The sequence below is a fragment of the Calypte anna genome, chromosome 27 (genome assembly GCF_003957555.1).
Source record: "Calypte anna isolate BGI_N300 chromosome 27, bCalAnn1_v1.p, whole genome shotgun sequence".
NCBI classification, from domain to species: domain Eukaryota; kingdom Metazoa; phylum Chordata; class Aves; order Apodiformes; family Trochilidae; genus Calypte; species Calypte anna.
Genome location: NC_044272.1, coordinates 1,456,053 through 1,474,096, shown reverse-complemented (window position 1 = coordinate 1,474,096; position 18,044 = coordinate 1,456,053). Strand labels below are relative to the sequence as shown.

The following is an 18,044-nucleotide window of genomic DNA, read 5'->3' as shown; positions in this document are numbered from 1 at the left end:
AGACACAGAGTAGCAGGGATAGTTAAATACAGTCATTGCCTTTTTTTTTCTTTTGAAGATACAAAGGTTCAAGTTTACTGTAAAAGGGAGGTCGGTGCTACACGGGGGTCTGAAGGGGGTGGGCTTGGCCCAGGAGGAGCTGACAGAAATCAAATCAGCCCCAAAAAAACGCAGCAGGGGTTGGGGAGCTTTACGCTGGGATATGATCATGTGTAAATACAGCCTTAAACTACAGGAGAGACGATACAAAACCCAGGAGTCCTCTGCGCTGGACACAGAATGTGTCCCTGGTGAGTGCCAGTGTCCCTGGTCACCCCTGTAGCCACCCCAAAACTGAAGCAGGCTCCACAGGCTGCTCTGGGTGTGAGGGGCTGCCAGCTATCACCAGGCACTGTCCCCAGCAGCGCCCTACACCCGGGGAATCCCACCCTCAGTGCCCAGTGGGACCCTGCTGGGTGGGGGGCTGGAGTGCAGGGACACGAAGCAAGGTGCTGGACCCACCTGGGGGCACAGGATGTGACATGGGGACCCTTGTCACCAGAGGAGGAGCCAGGTGAAGCTATGCCCACGAGCTGAAACACTGAACCTAGTGCCAGCACTGTCCTGTACCAGCTCCATCCTGGCCAGTGGGACAGTGGTGCTCACCAGTCCCCAACCCCACCCACTGAGACACGGGGATGTCCCTGCCAGTGCTGTGCTGGGGAGCTCCTAGGGGTGCAGAAGGTGTTTCACTAAAACTGAAACATTTTGTTCCCATCGGGGGCTTTGGCACCCACCAGAATGGCTGGGAAGAATCCACATGGAAAACCAAAACCTCCCTCTGCGGCTGTGGTCGTGGGGGGGAAGGTCAGGGGGAGGGATTGGCAAAATCCCTTCTGTCTTTGGCACCCTTGCCATGGCAGCCAGTGTGGCCATTTCTCACCGAAAAGACATTTAGGTGAAAAATTTCCAGCCCAGCTCCAACAGAAGAGCTTCAAAGGAAAAAGAAGAAAAATAATTGCTACAAAAATAGTGACAATTGCTCAGCTGAGAACTTCACGCTGGTGAAATACACAGATCCCAACACTAAGACTTCCAAAAATTCATCTTGGTTTTGTCACGTTGGCCAAGTTGGAAGAGGAGAAGACAGAAGCCATGGCCAGCAGTGCCCTGCTCTGCTGAGACAGAGGATTTCAGACTTGGTGGCCACACAGTTTGTTTTAAGACCCCAACAGCAAAATTTTTTAAATACTGAAAATTTTGGGGGAAGGAAAAAAAGCCTTAAAAGAAGCCCTTTCTGATGTGAGGCATTTCCTCGTTATCCCTCATCCCTCAACTCTCCCCTCACAGCCAGCACCCACAGGGATGTCCCCTGCATGCCTGGGGCTGCCCCAACCCCTTGCCACCAGGATGGGACTGGGAGAGATGGGACAAGAGGGAGAAAAACGCTGCAATCTCCCGCTCTGTCCCTGCACAGGGAGCGGGATGGGGCTGGGTTGTGGGGCAGGGGCTTCCCAGGCCATAGGGCGAGGGGTTCCTATGCTGGGGGGCTGCAGCAGGGAGGGGGAGGGTCTCCTATTGCTCCATGTGGCTACGATGCCCATCGCATGCCCAAGCCGTGGGGACGTGCAGCCAGGGAGGGACCTGGGTAGACTATGGCCAGTGGTCCCTCTGGCCTCCCCCCCAAGCTGCTCAGGTCCCCCTGGTGCATGCCCGGGCAGCCACCCGCCACAGGGAAGGGCAGGGCGAGGCACTTCTGCTGCTGCTTGCACATAGAGGACAGCAAGGTGGGGACAGCAAGGCACTGCGGGCAGGGGTGCCACCAAGGAACCCATGGGTGTCAGCAGAGCTGCGGCCACTGTGGGGCCAGGGTCTGGGTCCTGCACCACGGAAGGGCTGAGTTAGAAGCTGGGGGTCACCACGGGGCAGCATCTGTCCACGCAAGTGTCCGTGCAGGATGGAGGTGCCGCTGGCATGTGCTGGGGACCCCTTGGCAGTGGCAGCTAGTGGTCATGGCAGTGTTGTGCCCCGTGCTGAGGGCAGCCTGTGGCACAGAGCACACCAGCAATCTGAGGCCTGCGCTGCGGTCCCCCGGCACCAGGGAGCCACTGGATGGCCATGTCCCCTCTCCTATGCAGCCCTGACGGGTATCTTGGCTGCCGCACGGTGTGGGGCCGCAGCAGTCACTCTCACATGCTGTCCGCCAGCTGGTGACAGTCCAAGTCCCCCTTCAGCTCCAGGAAGCCTGGCAGCTTCACCCCTGTCTTGCGGTCCACACACCAGCACTTGCCCCGCTGTCCGTCCAGCGCCGGGTGACACTGAGGGGACAGGTTAAGTGAGGGGTGCCCAACTGTCCCCACAGCCCTGTCCCCACAGCCCTGTCCCCATGGGCTGCCTGCTCACCCCCATCCCACCCTAGGGCTTTTCCAAAGGGGTCCACAACACCCAAAGGGCATTTCCCACTGCCACTCACTGAAGGCAGGAGCTGTGGGTGGCTCTGCCATGACCCAGCACTGTCCCATCTATGTCCCCCTCCCAGCCTCATCCTGGCTCAGCAAAATGCCCCCCAGTGTCCCATGATGAGGAAGAGCCAGTCCCACCTGTTTGGGATGGAAGTTGCCATTGCGGTCGCAGTTGGGGATGGGGATGACGTAGAGGTCCTCGTGGGTGCGGGTCTGCGAGGCCGCCAGCCTCTCCAGCGCCCGGTGCAGCTCGCTCTGGCATGAGCCCTGCACCTGTGGGAAGAGGGGGGCTCAGCTAGCAGCAAGGATGGGGGTTGCCCCCACCCCAGCACATCCACCCCCAGCACTCAGCACCACGGGATCCCCATGCTGGTGCAGTCAGCATCCATCCTGCACCCCCCAGCCCAGTGCTGCCCCAGTGCCGCCCCAGTGCCCGGTGGTGCTCACAATGGGCCGCGTCTCCTCGCGGTGATAGGGACTCCCACTGCTGCGCATCTTGTTGCCATTGTTGACCCGCTTGGCCTGCTGCTTCTGCAGGCACTTGCGGTCATGGATGCTGCAGGGGCTGAAGCTGTTGTTGGGGTGGTCGATCTCCTCCTTCTCTGCAAGTAGAGACCAGAGGGGGCTCAGCAACATGGGGCAAACCCAGGGAGGGCAATGGCCCAGCTCAGCCTCCACAGAGCAACAGACACCCCCAATAGCAATGTGCAGCTGGACCCCACACCACCCACCCTGTTCCCCACAGGTGTCACCCCCAGCCCTGGGTCCCCTCCCACCCATGCCCTGCACTGGGCTGAGCTCTTCGGCAGCACCACAAGTGGCTCCTGGGAGTATCTTACAACTCATTAACTAATTAGCCACGATTCACAGGTTCGTTGCCATGGCTGTTACCGTAGGGTTGCAAACGCAGACTGCGAGAGCACCGGGCACTTGCTCCAGTGTGTCTGTGCAGCCCGAGGGTCTGTTTGTGCCCCAGCTGGCCACTAGCCACCAGGCACGGGGTGCTCGCCCATGGATCCACAGAGCTGGAAGGTAACCCCGGGATGCGCAGCCAGGGAGCCAGGGAACATCCCAGTGCCCCCAGAATGCTGCCTCTGAGGAGCTGCTGTGGGAATGGGGGCAGTGGGCAGCAGCAGAGCCGTGTTCTGCCGTAGGGCACAGCCCCCGCCAAGACATGAAAGAAGAAATTCCTGGAATAAGAAAGTTAATCTCCCGCGGGGCCAATCCTGAAAGGCGGTGCTTGGCATCCTCTCCTGCGCCAGGAGCACGGCCAAACTGCGGTCCCAGATGTTGGCAGCTGGAGGGAGCATCATGAGACCCGAGCTCTCGGCGCGACTTTATTTTTCAAAAAGCTGCCGGTCTCTCCGGTTTGGGGCCCGTTAACACCCCATGGATGGGGAATGCCCCAGGGAGCCGGGGCTCCTGGACTGTCAGAGGAAGGAGCCAGGGCTCCCTGCACGACTTCATCCCGGGCTGGGCTTATGCTAAGCAATATTGCAGCCGGCAAGGTGAGAAACCTTCCCAAAGCAGGCAGGGGATGGGTACAGTGCAGCACCCAGGGGCTCTCAGAACTGGAGGTTGCCGGGGTGATGCCCGGTACCGGCCCTGCCCGCGGGGAGGCAGTGGGGTCAGACCCACATCCCCAGGGGATCCCAGGCCTGTTCTCCCATCGACACCTCACACAGCAACTCTCCCGCAGCGAAGGGCTCCTGGACCAGCTCCCAGCACCCGGGTAAAGTTCACTGTGGAGCTCCGATGACACCCTTCTCCTTCATTCGTGTTATTTGTTTTTTGTTTAATCTGTCAGGTTTTTTCCAGGAAATGGCTCATGCCCTTGAAATTTGAAACACAAACCCAAAGTCTCCAGGACCCTGTGCAGAGTGATGCCAACCTGGGCAACACCAACCAGGGGCCATGGTGCAATGGAGGCAGCAAAGCCAAGCGGAGGGCTGTGAGGCTCGGGCAGAGATGCTCCTTCCCTCCCCTGCCTCTCCCCTGCATCTCCTGGAGGAGACACACAAGGAAGAGCCAGGCCAGAATTTTGGCACAGGTGGGGACCACCATGCTGAGCTCCTCCACGCACTGCTACCACACCAGGGAAAGGACCAGGAGGCACCGAGCTGCCTGCTCTGCCCTCATGAAGCCCTCACCCAGCTCCATCCCAAACAGACACCTCCTTCTCCCCCTGCTGCACCCTCAGAGCATCAAATATCTCGCCTTAAGTAAAACCAGATGCCAGTAACATTTTCACAAGGCCACATGAAGCATCAGTGCCTTTGGGCAGCAAGGTGGCTCTTGATGGCACTTGGCTCTGGGGGCAGAGGCCTCTGACCCACGATCCCCCAACTTGCATGCTGACCCTGGGGTTCCTCCCCATGGCAGGGGCCACTGCAGTCCTGGGGGTGACTTTGCCAGGCACTGAGCAACCTGCAGCAGCTTGAAGAGCCTCTCACCTCCCTCAGCAGCTGGATCCAGCACCAGCTGGATGGGGAAACTCCTTGAACTCACACATAAAGGTGTGGAAAAGCAACTTCTGGAACCTGGAGGCTCCCAACCCGCCAGCATGCACTATCCACCATTCCCCTGGTGCTGCTGGTCACAGTAGGGGCTGTGCCAGCAGGAGAGGACAGGCAGAAATAGGGTTGCCAGCTTGGCTGAGGTCTGGGGAAACCCCATTGCTGGGTTTGGGATGGAAGCATGTGCCAAGGGGATGGGGGTGGGTGCTGCCCTCACCAGCCACATGGATCGGCTGCCCTGTACCAGCATAAGGACAGTTTCTGCCTGGCCTTCGGCTGGGCCTGCAGACAGGGGACACAAACGAATCATTCAGCATCGCCTTATTAACGGGAGCTGCAAATGAGGTTGGTCACGTGCCCAACTTGTGATTTGCGGTGCTGAGCCCGAGGGAGCAGCGAAAGGCTCCGGCTCCACCGCGTGGCTCCCGTGGGAGCAGAGCCCGGAGCAGCGAGTGAAGACCCAGGACCGTGTGCACGTCCATGGGAGAGGGACGACTCTCCAGGACCCCGCAGAGCCCCATTCCCTCACCCATCCCCAACCCAAAGGACCCCAGATGCCCCATGGTCCACCGCGACACATCCACATGTCTGTGGCCAACACAGCAGAAGAGCCACAGTGTCCCAGCACCCCCCACTTCCCCCTCCAGCACCTCTGGTGTCACCAGCCGGTGACCCTGCCAGGCCCGTGGTGCAGCTCCTGCCTGCCAGGGCTCTTGCCTTGGCAGTCGCCAGCACAGGGACATCTGAGCTTGTCCTGTCGAGTGCTGGCTCCAGCCAAGCACAAGGGGCCTGGGGTGCAGGCACCAGGCACCTCCTGCCCCTTGGCCTGAGACCTGCAGCCACGGGTGAGGGTCTTGGGCCAGGAGAGAGGCTACCTGCTCCCTTGCTTCCTAGAAACTCCTGTCCCATGGGTGCCATGGGTCCCGGGTGGGCAGGAAGGCTCTTTCCTGGTGATGGAGTAAGGAGCCATCACCCAGCCTCTCGGAAAGCCCAGCCCCCGCCGATCCCAGCCTCTTCCCTGGAATGCGGAGCCCCCCGGGCTGAGCCCCCGGACAGGACAAAGTGTTTACTGTAGAAGCTGCAGCTTCACCACTTCCCAGCCACCCGCCTGCTGCAGCCTACACTCACCAGGCACCCAATATAGGCTCAGCCAAGGGGGATGGGGGTGCAGCCAGGGGACACCTGCTCCGCATGCCTGTGCAACTAAATAGGCATTTAATTCCCCTCTGCTTACCCCGAGGGGACCCATCAGATGCACCGGCTGTGCCAGGGTGCCCTTGCAGTGCCAGGCAGGGCTGTGATGCAGCCCCCAGCCCCATGCTCCCGCTGGCTCTGGGCTGCCAGAGTGGGACAGGGACCCGCAGCTTGGATGTCCCACCGGGACTTTCCCACGAGAGCTCCACCAGGCACCATGCTGTGGGGTGTCCTGTCTGCAACCTGCCTAGCTGTCCCAAGCAAAGGTGATCACCCCTGCCCCGTCCTGCCACCTGTGAGGTTGCTCCCACTGCCACCCACCCGTCCTCAGCAAGGCCAAAACACTGCGGGGAGGAAAGGAAAAAACTGCAAATCTGTTTCCTAAAGGCTCTGGGAAAAAATGCTGCGTTACACGGGGCACAGCCAAAACCAACAGGCCTTGGCAGCCCTGTGCAGCCACGGGCCAGGGAGCCCAGACAGCTCCTGCAGGATGTGGGGATGGGGACAGGCAGGTGGGGCAGGGGTCTCCACAGCAGACACCGTGCTAAGCATTCACGGCCAACTCCTGCCCACGGAGAGGGGAGGCTGGAGGGATGCATCCACAAAGGGTCCCTCCAAACCACAGGAACACCAGCAAAGCTGCTGTGGACCAGGTATGCAAGGAGGGAAGATCAGGCCCATGGGGTGAATGGGGCAGCACTGCTCCAGATGATTCTGCCCCTCAGGGAGTTCCAGGGGCCCTGCACGGGGACACAGGGCTAGGACCAGCTCATGGACCATCCCACGGTAGGATGCTCCTCCTCATCTCTAGGGGACATGGTCCCCATCAACCCCCATGATGAGAAAGGGGGAGTGTGGCACTCAGACCCACAGTGAGGACAGCCCAGGTGTCGGGTCTCCACACCCATCTCCCAGGAGTGGCTCTCTTCCCGCTGGCAGAACCACAGTGCAACTTGCACTGCTCCAGGGCTGAGCTCTCTCACCTCTGACTCTACTCCCTAGACCCTTCCTGAGCACCACGGAGGTGACAGGGGCCATGATCAACACCTGCAAGAGGGTCTTGGAGCAGGCAGATGTGGGCAGAACCTGCAGGCAGCAGGTTTCTCTGACCAGGGACACACCTGTTGGCAGAGCCCTGCCTGTGAGGGAAGCAGGTGCCCTCAGGCCTCTTTTCTGCTTCCAGCGGGCAGTGTGGGCAGAGCCACTGGCAGCATCCCAGGGAAGGGGCAGCACAGGAGTCACACTCCAAAGGGAGATTCCCTGGCAGCTGGGACCTCTCCCCAAAGGCCACGGGTGCCTGCAGCTACCCGGAGCTGGTCAAGGGGCTCTCTGAAGCCAGGGCATGCCATGAGATGAGTCCCTGTGAGGTGCCACACGCAGTGCCACCTGCCATGGTGGCTGGCACGAAGGTGACTCGCTGGTACCCGGCTGTGGCAGCTCATGCCCTCGGATGTGCTTCATGCACACCCATCCCTGATCCCGCCTGAGCCCTGAACCCCGCCCCAGCTCTTGTCAAGAGAGTGTTTGGCACAAACGGGGGCTTTTGGGGGACACCCTCCCTGCGCCCCCCGGCCGGCCTTACCTGGGGGCTGGAGGCTCTCCTGGATGGCCTCGACGTCGGCCAGGTCTGTGCAGATGCCCTGACCGTGCATGAGGGTGTGGAGGGGCCGGGGCACGCCGCGGGGGGGGTAGCAGCGCAGCCCCGCTCCGCAGCGGGCGGTGTAGACCCCGCAGGCGGTGCCGCGGCCGAGGGCGCAGGTCGCGCAGCAGCCACAGCCCGGCTCCCGCACCAGCTCCGCGCAGCCCTGCGGGGCTTTGCAGCGCGCCAGCCGCTCCTCCGAGCACGGCGGGCACTGGATCGCCTCCTCGCCGCCGCCCGGTCCCGCTGCCGCCGCCAGCAGCACCAGCAGCACCGGCAGCACCGGCGGCAGCGAGAGCCCGGTGGCCCCGCGCATGGCGGCTCCGCGCCCGCGCTCCGGCCCCGCTGCTGGCGGCGCGGGGCGGTGGCGGCGGTGGCTTTATGCGGCCCCTGGCCACACCTCCTGCCGCCGGCACCGGGGCCACCGGCGGGGCCGCCCCCGCCGCCCCCGGCAGGGAAGGCACCAGGAGAGCCGCTCCCCGCCGACGGGGGCACCCGCGGCCGGCGGCTGCAGCACCGGGGCAACCGGCGGGGCACCTCCGAGGCGTGGGGCACGGACGGGCAACACGGAGAGCCCCGGCCCTCTGCCCCCCGACCCCCCCGGTGCCGCCCCGCGGACCACCCGCCTCTTCCTCGCAGCCCCGCTGCCCCGGCCCGCCCTCACGCTCCTGAAAGCGACTGGGACGAACTGGGAAGGGTGGAAAGCAGACGGGGCCGCATCTCGAGGGCTGTGGCCAAGCCCCCCAGAGTGAGGCAGCCCGGGGTGGGCTCCTGGCCCCCGATATTAGGGTCCCCGGCGGGGACACAATCGCTGCCGGTAAAACAGCAGCAGGGGCAGGTCAGCCCAAGTCCACCAGGGACACCCCGGGTCGGCCCCGCATCTCCCTGCTCCCCGAGACCCCCGGGCCCCGCACAGGCCGCCATCAGTTGAAGGCTGCCGGCACCTAGTGGCTACTTTGGAAAATCGTGAGCCCGAGTATTCTCCCCCGCATCTTGGTCCCGCCAGACCCGCAGCGCACGGGCTGGAGTGGACAGCACGGTGGGAGGGCAGGGGACAGGGAGACGGCAGCGGCCATTCCCTGAGCCTGAGAGGACGGTCCCCCAGCAGCACCCGGGGACCTGGTGACCCGCAAGCTGCTCCAGGGGCATCTGAACCAGCGCGAGGCTTGGGAGCACAGGGAGGACCTGACTGGACGGGGCAGGAGAGGCCTTGGGGTGGAGGACAGGGTGTGCTGAAGGCCGGGCTACGGCTGAACTCGTGTCATGGGATAAGGAGTAGCTGCAGGGACCTGTGTCCTGCACACACAGGGACACACTGGCACAGCAGCACTTGGGTGCTGGCCATGTCACCATGCTGGCCCTGGTCCTGGTGTGGGACTGAGTGTAGTGAGTGGGATGAGGGGAGCAGAGCCAGCCTGTAATGCAGGGCCTGTGCTGAGAACCTCAAACTCATCTCATGGCTGAGCACATCTAGTGGTCAAACTGGTATTTTGAGGCTTGAGTGCCAGCACTGGTAGCACTGACCACGAGGACTCCCAGGATCATCTCTCTCCTGTGCAGTACTGAACACGCAGTCAGAACACGGGCAGCAGCTGGGACAGAGCAGGACAGGGCCTGTGTGTGTCCTCCTCATGCTCCCCAGTCCCCCTTCTCCCTTCCCAACCAGCACAGGGGCCCTGCAAGGAGCCTGAAGCCTCTGCCCTGCCTGGCACTGCTGCACAGTGGCCGTGACTCAGGGCACAGGCACCAGCCTTGACACGGTGTCCAAGTAGGGATCAAACCCAAACAGGTGCCCAGCCCCGCTCTGGCCGTGGCACCTTATCAGGCTTTGGCAGCGCCGAGCGCCCATGACAGAGACTGTTGTGTCTGCGGGGAGAGGCAGAGCGGCACTGCTGGGGGACAGAGACAGGCACACACTCACTGCACAGCCCCAGGGCTCTCCCCTCTGGCCAGGCACAGCACTTCCTGGGCCCCGTCCCAGCACCATCCTGCAAGATGGAGAAGAGGCCAAGGCTGCTGCACCCCACAGCCACACTGCCTCCCACCCTAAGATCATAGCCCTGCAGCTGAGGAGGGTGCTGGGTGCTGGGTGCAGCCCAGCTCTCCTGCCTGTGCCGGGGCAGCCCCATGCTCCCAGCTCCCAGGCTCTGTGGGCTCCCACCGATGTCTTGCCCAACTTTGGTGGCTCTTTGGGGTTCCTGAGGCTGTGGGGGGCTCAGGCTACTCTCCCACAACTACCCCAAGCAGGGTGTGGAGCAACCCCCAGGCCTGGGGAGAGGCTGCTGGCCAGCACGGGGGCTGGGGGTCAGACAGGGCTGAAGACCCCCAGCTAAAGGTGGATGGTGACACTGCAGGGTACACCCCCTGCAGGACCCCGACACCTCCTGAGCTCTCTCAGTCCCATCCCCAGGCCCAGCCCATCTCCATCCCTTCTCAGTACCAGGCATCAGCACCCGGCTGCTTCCTCTGCTCCCATGCCCCTTGCTTTCAGCCAACCCCCCCCACACTCTGCCTTTACTCCTCATTTCCAAGCAACATCCCCTCCTTCCCAGTCCTCCCTCGCCTTGGTCCCAGATGGTCCTCCTGTCCCTGGCTCCCTTCCCCACGGTTCCCGGCTGCCCTCCTTGTCCCTGGTGGGTGGGACGGAGGGCGACCCGTCAGGATGGATGCTCAGCCCCCGCCGGATGCGGCCCGTGGGATGCGAGGGCTGGGGCGGGCGAGGGGCGTGTCAGGCATGCGGGACCGATGTGATAACAGCGAGAGCAGGGCCGGGGCCACGGGACCAGAGAGTGGGAGAGCAGGATGAGCCAGGGCCCCCCACCCCTTGCAGCCTGGCCCCGAGGCCGTGCCATGGGGTCCTGCAGCCCCCAGCACCTCCTCTCCACTCTCTGCATCCTCTTGGTGCTGTCAGGGCACCTGCCCCTCACCACAGCTCAGTGGTATTACCTGGGCTTGGAGGACACCACACCAGACCCGGGCACCAACCCCACAGCTCCTGCAAAACCCACCCTGGATGGGAAGAAAGGTAGGCAAGGGGGGCATGTGGGTGGACACAGCTTCCCCAGCACCCCCAGCTCCTGCACCCCAGCAAGGGGGCCACCTCCAGCGTATGGTTGGAGGGTGGGGTGTGGGCTGCTGGTGGCATCGCTCTGGCTGCAGCAAGTGCTGGGAACTGGGAGTGCTGTGCTCCCCCAGTTTGTCTCCAGCCCCATCACCCCTTTACTCCTGCAGATGTAGACACTGGCAGTGTGGAGACCTCCAGGAAGATGCTGCTGAGCAAACCCCCTCTGGCGACAGCCCCCAGACGCCGGGAGCCCTTTGCCAGGGCAGCAGCGAAGGGCCCGGGCCATGCCCCACCGCGCAGACGGGACCAGGTGACCTTCCCCGGGCAGTGTCCCTCTCCTGCTCCTCCAGCCAGCTCAAAATTCCCCATCCGGACGCCTCGCTGCGTCCTTGCCCTTATCTCTTGCCCTGCGGCAGCTCCTCCTGTCTGCCCCACAGCAGCAGTGGGGCTCAGCCTCCACCCCCGGCTTGGGGCAGTGATGGCTGTCGGAGGGTTCCACATGCCCCTCAGGACCCTCACCCCCACCCCAGCTGTGCACTGAACAATCCCCATTCACCCAGCAGCATCGACCCATGGCCACCCCAGAGATCTTCGAGGGGAGCGCAGAGGAAGAGGAGTTTCTGCAGATCAAGGTGGTGGAGGGGTCCTTGGGGGGGCTGTGAGGGGAAGTCTGGGAAGGGCACCCAGCCGAGGGGCTCTGGGGAAATGGGCCAGCAGGGTGGGACAAGGACAATACTGAAGGGGGTGGGCAGGGTGCTGGGGGGGGTCTCACACTCAGCCCCTCTTCTCCTCTGCACAGACGACAGCAAAGGGGCTGCCCCCGACCCCGAAGACGGACCCTGCACTCCAGGTGAGGGGTGGGCGCAGGGTGCCCGTGCCGGACTCTGCAGCCCCTGCTCCCGTCCCGCAGCTCACTGCTCTCTCCTCCCTCTCCAGATCAATAACGGCTCTGGCTGCATCTGCCCTGTGCGCCCCGGCCCCCCCGGGCTCCCCGGCCCAAAGGTGCAGTGGTATCCCCCCTGGGGAGAGGCACAGGGGCTTGGTAACCCCCAGGGACCTGCTTGGACAAATCCCGTGGCTCCTTTGGCCCTACAAAACGTTTTCTGATATAGATTTGGACTCTTGCTTCGGGGGTCTGGGTTGGGGGGCAATTCAGCTGGCAGAGGGGCAGTGTGTCCCCCGTGGGTGCTGGCAGAGGAGAGTGCCAGGAGCCAGCTCTGCCTTTCCCTGACAGGGAGAGAAAGGTGACCGAGGGTACCCAGGAGAGAGAGGACAGCCCGGGTTATCTGGGGAGAAAGGGAAGACTGGCAACCCAGGGCAGCCGGGACACCAGGGTCCCCGGGGCCCCCCAGGTCCTCCAGGACCACCGGGGCCCCCAGGACCATCAGGCCCCCGGGGAGACAGGAGCTCACTCCTGCCCGCTGCCCTTCCTGAGGGATCAGAGAATGAGGTGAGCAGGGGGATGAGGTACACGGGTGGATGATGCTGGCACTGGCTGTCGTGTCTGTCCCCTGCAGCCTAGAGGAGCAGGACCAGGGGACAGGACATGGATGTTCACTCACTCTGCTCTCTCTTTCCTCTCTCCCTCCAACCTGACGCGCAGCTGGGATTGCCCAGCTCTGCAGGGAACCCAGGACATCCAGGGCCCCCTGGGCTGCCTGGTCTGCCTGGACCCCCGGGCTACCCAGGCCACGAAGGGCCCCCTGGGGTTCCCGGGAGGGAGGGACAACCAGGACCCCCCGGACCACCAGGGACTGTGGGACCACCCGGATTTCCTGGGGCTGAAGGGCCCCCGGGGTCTCCAGGTTCAGCTGGGCCAGACGGACCCCCAGGGGCACCAGGGATTCCAGGTCCACAAGGGCCCCCTGGGGTGCCTGGGCACGATGGAGCTCCTGGTCCCCCAGGACCTGTGTCACTCCCTGGCAAACCAGGGCTCCGAGGGGAGCCAGGATTCCCAGGACTAAAGGTAAGGGGGTCCCAGCCCAGCCCCTCCACAGCCCTGGGGCCAGAGCAGAATCAGAGAGGGGGGGAATGTTCTGCCCCGGCCAGGAGCAGCCCCCAACACTGAGCACCACAGAGGACTCTGGGGCTGCAGGGCCTGGGGGCACACGGGGTGCTGAGCCTCCACTGCTCTGTGCCTGCAGGGTGAGAAGGGTGAGCATGGACTACCCGGCATGCCAGGGACCCCCGGCCGCACCGGAGAGATGGGAGCCCCTGGCATGCCCGGTCCCATGGGACCGCCAGGGCCACCAGGGGAGTACAGGGTGAGTAGAGGGTCCCAGGTTGTGGGTGCTTGAGGGCAGGGGGCAGCCCCACACTCACCCCGGCTCATCCTCACCTTCCAGTGTGACTTGCACCACGCAGGGCACCGTGGATCATCTGGGCCACCGGGCCCCAAGGTGGGCTGGGGGAGTGGTCACACTGGGTGGTGGCAACAAGAACATGGGGATGGCATTGGCCATGGCTGCTCCCTGGTGCCAGCACATGTGTACAGCTCCATGGCGGGTGTTACCTGTGGAGTGAGGCACGATGCTGTGATGGGGCACTAGAAAAGACAGGGAACCTACAGCACCTCTCTGCTTTCCTTCCAGGGAGAAAAGGGCGACCCTGGAGAGCGGGTTTGTAGCCACAAGCACCTGTGTGGAGGGGAGTGGCAGGGGCAGTCCCAATCCCACACCCTGAGTGTGAACCCCTGAGCCTCGTGCACTGCCTCTGCTCCCCCCAACCTCTCTATGCCAGGGCAGAGCCTTCACTGAGCCTCAGTGGCACTGCTCGTGTCCCCAAATGTGGTGGGTTATGGGGAGGGAGAGTCACACTGGGGTACAGGCTCTAATCACACTTCTCTCTGCATCTCCCCCAGGGGTGCTGCTACGGGGAACATGGATGCAAGCCAGGCCACCCCCCATTGCCCAGCACCAGCAGCCAGTCTGGTTCCTGGGTACCCATCAGTGGGTACCAAACGGTATGTCCTCAAGGGGCCCCATCACATTGAGGGGTGCCCAGAGACCCCAGCCTGGCTGTGGGGACCCTGCTGCCAGAGCCCAGGTGGCTCTGTGTGTCCCATGCCATGGCTTAGCCTGCTGGCAGCCCTGTAGGGGGATGGAGGAAGGATGGAGAGGGGGAAGATGGAGAAGAAAAGGATGAAGGTCAGCCTTAATCTTCCCTCTTTCCCTGCAGGGTGGTAAAGATGAGTCAGAGATTTATGGAGCAATCATCCCCCACGTAAGAGACACTGCCTGGGCTCCCCCACTCCCATCCTCTCCATGTTGTCCCAACCCAGGGACGTTGAGCCCTGGGAGAGAAACAGAGAGGGAGGGATGAGGGACAGTGGTGGGGTGTCTTAGAGCTGCCCCTCCACAAGGCAGCACCAAAATAGACGAGTCCCATCTCTGCACTGCTCTACCACAGGGTCTTCGAGGTCCCCCCGGACCGCCCGGGCCTCCTGGACCCCCTGGAGCACCAGGTCTCCTCTACCTCAATGTAAGGCCCAGCACACACGTGTGAGTGTGCACAAATGAGGGGCTCCCCACAAACCGTCTTGTCTCTGCTTCCAGAGAATTTACCCCATTCGTCCCCAGACACCCTGCAAGCATCCGGTAAGCCACAGCCTTGGTGTCCCCAAGAGGTTCCCTGTCACCTCCCTATGTGCCAGGAAGGGTGTCCCTGTGCCTGATGGCAGTACTAGGTTGCACTCACCTTCACAGGCAGCCGCTGGCACAGGCTGGGCAGCAGGTAAGGACGATTCTTGGGTGTTTGGGGTGCTGCAGCCTCCTCAAAAACACCTTTCAAGAAGCCTTCCTCCCTTCCGCGGTGCTGGGGCTGTGGGCTGTGCCACCCTGCACCAGTCCCTGGCTCTGCAGCCAGCACCATTGCCACCACGTCCTGGCAGGACTGGGTCCTGTGCCAGGATGTCTTGTTGTGGTGCTGGGTGCTTTGTCACCTCCTGCACCGGGTGCCTTGTGACCCCCCTCTCCGGGCTCTCCAGACGCTGACATCCCTCGGGTGGAGCCACAGGAGTCCCACACCGATCCTCAGGTTCGTCCTGGCTGGTGCCGCGGGAGAGCCCCTGGGACTGTCTGACGGGGCCCTAAACCTCTCCATTCCCCCAGCGCCAGACCTGGGTGTTCAGGTCCAAGGAGCAGATGCTGAGGTCGGGCAGCACCGTGCCCGAGGGCAGCCTGGTCTATGTGCGGGAGGGGAGCAGTGCCTTCCTACGGACCCCCACCGGATGGAGCCGCCTCCTGGTACCGTGCACTGAGGACACCCCTGGGGGTCCCTCGCAGAGGGGGGGGGTCCAGGCTGCAGCCCTGGTAGCCAGCACCGGACTGGATTTGGCACTGGGGCAGCAGAAACCCTGGTACCCCTTAACCTGACCCTCTGCTCCTTGCCTTGAGCAGCTGGAGGATTCAGAGTCGCTCTTTGCCGGTGATGACCCCTCTGCCTCCACCCCACGGTACCAGGTGAGGGATGCAGACAGCTGCCAGGTCTGCTCATGTCCCAGCAAGGGGACACAGCCTTTCTTTGAGGGCTGTGGTGGGGAAACAGGTGCCCATGGAACCATCTAGCTGTCTCCTTTCCATCCAGGAGGCTAAGAGGGTGCAGATGAGAAGTCCCAACACCAGGCCACCTACCCTGGCCCTGACAGACTCACTGGTGAGCCCTGCTGCCCATGCTGGGTGGGACATGCTATGGGGATGGGCTGTCAGCAGGGCAGTGCCAGCCTGGCACAGGCAGAGTGTGGGGTCCTGTTGGCGTGGGGAGGGTGCTGCACCCATGGCAAAGGGATGGGTGTCCCTGGGCTGACCTGAGCCACCCTATTCCAGGTCCATAAGGAGACAGGACAAGGACTGCCCCAGATCCTGCCAACCACCATTGCCCCACGGATCCCATCAGTAAGAAATGACCGGCTCCAGGGGTGGGAGATGGGTGACCCAGCTGGGGGAGACAAGGGAGAGGTGCCCAGGAGCACCCTCTGTGCCCAGCTGGCACCACCACAGGCTCACAGTTCCCCAAGAAGAGGGGAGAGAGAGGTGCCTGGCAGTGCCTGAACCCCCCACTACCCTGCCGTCTCTCCCAGCTCCGTCTGGCTGCCCTGAACGTGCCTCTCACGGGTGACATGAGTGGGATCCGGGGTGCCGACCTGCAGTGCTACCGGCAGTCCCAGGAGGCCGGGCTCTATGGCACCTTCCGGGCGTTCCTGTCATCCCCCACCCAGAACCTGATCTCCATTGTCAAGAGGACGGACAGGACCCTCCCCATTGTCAACCTGAAGGCAGGTGGCCCTGTCCCTCATGGGGGCTGCTGGTGGCAAAGCCCCATGGCCCCCAGTGAGATTTAAAGGGGGGATCATTACCTGGTCTTGCACGCCAGCCATGCTTGGGACTTGTGTTTTGGGGAGCTGGGAGGAACCCAAATGAAGTCATCATATGTGGTCAGGACGAGGGCATCATCACAGCTCCCTGGCCCCAGCTCAGTGTTGATGCTTGTGCCCACAGGGACAGCTGCTGGCCAAGTCCTGGAGCTCCCTCTTTGAGGGTCAGGCCAGTGCCACCCTACAGGGCCCCATCTATTCCTTCAACAGGCGGAATGTGCTGACAGATCCCCTCTGGTGAGTCTTGCCGTGGGGCAGGTGCCATCAGGGTGCCCCCAGATGAACCCACCTGTGCTGGGAACCGGGGTGGGGGTCTATACCAGAACCCCCTCACCCCTGGCACTAGCAAGGATGCAGGAGCTGGCTTAACGAGCTGGAGGGGGCTCCCAGAGAGTGTCCCCCAGCCCTTCTCAGCCCTATCCCCATCCACAGGACCCACCAGTTGGCCTGGCACGGATCGACACCGCGGGGAAGCCAAGCCCGCAGGCGGGACTGCCAGGGCTGGCGCAGCTCCGATGCCGGGGAGGGCCTGGCCACCCCCCTGCATGAGGGCAGGCTGCTGGCAGGGCAGCGACACAACTGCTCCCAGGCACTGGCAGTGCTCTGCGTGGAGGTGGCCTTTCCCTACCGGCACATGTGGTGACCCTGGCACAGGTGACCCACACCCCACACTCCAGGAGGCTTTGGGAAATAACCCTGGGAGCTCCGTGGGCAATGCCAGGGGAAGAACTGCAGCATCAAGGCTGTGCAGGAGCACTGAGGGGACAGATGTGCTGTGCTTGTCCTCGGCTGTGATGTCCCTGCAGATCCCCAGGTGTGGGGTGGCACGGTGGTGACAGGTTGAGCCCAGCCACCTCCCTGCACTGCCAGTGAATGCTGTCACTGCCCCAGAAATAAAGACACAAAAAAGTTGGTGGTTTGGGTGATGCTCAACGCTCTGTAATGTTACTGGGAGGTGTCTCTACCTAGGACATCGCATGCTGGGGCACACGGGGCACAGGAACAGGTAGAGAACGTATGGAACCACCTGTGGGCTTCATCCTGCTTGGAATGTCCCACCTGAGGTCGGGGGATGGAACCGTGAGGTCAGCGGGTTCCAGACCCCATTGCCCCGGTTGCGCTGGGTCAACAGAACGGCAGCAGCCCCCAGGAGCTGGAGCACGGGACTCTGGAGCACAGAGCTGCTGAGTTTTCCTCTCCGAGCTTCCAGACAGTGGGAAGTTTGCCTCTCTCGAACACAGTTCGATCCTCCCGACGTACCAGCAGTGGGGTTTGACCCCCCAGACCTGCGTGGCGTGGAGGGATGGCCGAGAAGCTGACACTGACACCCCCTCTGTGGGGCAGCGAGCAGGCAAGGGGCCTCGGGCAGCGCTGGGTCAGGGGTCGGGCAGCAGCAGCGAGGTTTGGGTCTGTGCCCATGTGGGGTGGCAGCCCCCCAGTGAGCGGCTGGGGGGGGGGTACCCCACTGGTGTGTACCCCAGGACTAGGTGTGGGTTGAAGAGGTTGTGTTGTGTCCCAGTGTGTCCCCAGGGTGTGCCCAGTGTGACATGAGGGCCAGCCCAGTAAATCCCCGGGATTTTCCCGGAAGGTCCCTGGGTTTTCCCAGAGGCTCCCAGCGGGTCCCAGGAGCGCCCAGCGCGTCCCAGTAACACGGCACCAGCCCTGGCACCCAGGCCAGCGCAGGGACCCGCCGCACAGCGCCCGCCCCTGCTCTTCTTCTATTGGTCTAAAGCGCTGTCCGTCCCGCAACGGCTCCTTCTGAGTGGCGGTTTTGAACGAGCAGAGCTCCTGGTAACTGGCAGGAGGGAGAGAGGGGCGG

At 63.1% G+C, this 18,044-nt stretch overlaps 2 protein-coding genes across 2 annotated transcripts; one reads left to right on the top strand and one right to left on the bottom strand.

The window, feature by feature from the left end:
- Window positions 1–17: 17 nt before the first annotated feature.
- Window positions 18–8,149, bottom strand: IGFBP4 (insulin like growth factor binding protein 4). The gene is made up of 4 exons (XM_030466078.1): window positions 7,734–8,149; window positions 2,889–3,043; window positions 2,580–2,714; window positions 18–2,297 (listed from the first exon to the last, which is right to left on the bottom strand). The coding sequence occupies exons 1-4, from the start codon at window positions 8,104–8,106 to the stop codon at window positions 2,169–2,171; spliced, it is 792 nt and encodes a 263-aa protein (XP_030321938.1). The 5' UTR covers window positions 8,107–8,149; the 3' UTR covers window positions 18–2,168.
- A 2,458-nt stretch (window positions 8,150–10,607) lies between these two features.
- Window positions 10,608–17,074, top strand: LOC103539278 (collagen alpha-1(XVIII) chain-like). The gene is made up of 23 exons (XM_030465723.1): window positions 10,608–10,815; window positions 11,022–11,164; window positions 11,415–11,486; window positions 11,654–11,704; window positions 11,791–11,856; window positions 12,089–12,304; window positions 12,458–12,820; window positions 12,999–13,118; window positions 13,200–13,253; window positions 13,446–13,472; window positions 13,715–13,816; window positions 14,032–14,076; window positions 14,263–14,334; window positions 14,409–14,450; window positions 14,559–14,586; window positions 14,840–14,889; window positions 14,964–15,098; window positions 15,252–15,314; window positions 15,439–15,507; window positions 15,678–15,746; window positions 15,932–16,126; window positions 16,350–16,462; window positions 16,658–17,074. Exons 1-23 carry the CDS (start codon window positions 10,641–10,643, stop codon window positions 16,866–16,868), a joined length of 2,481 nt encoding a protein of 826 aa, XP_030321583.1. The 5' UTR covers window positions 10,608–10,640; the 3' UTR covers window positions 16,869–17,074.
- The last annotated feature ends 970 nt before the right edge of the window (window positions 17,075–18,044 follow it).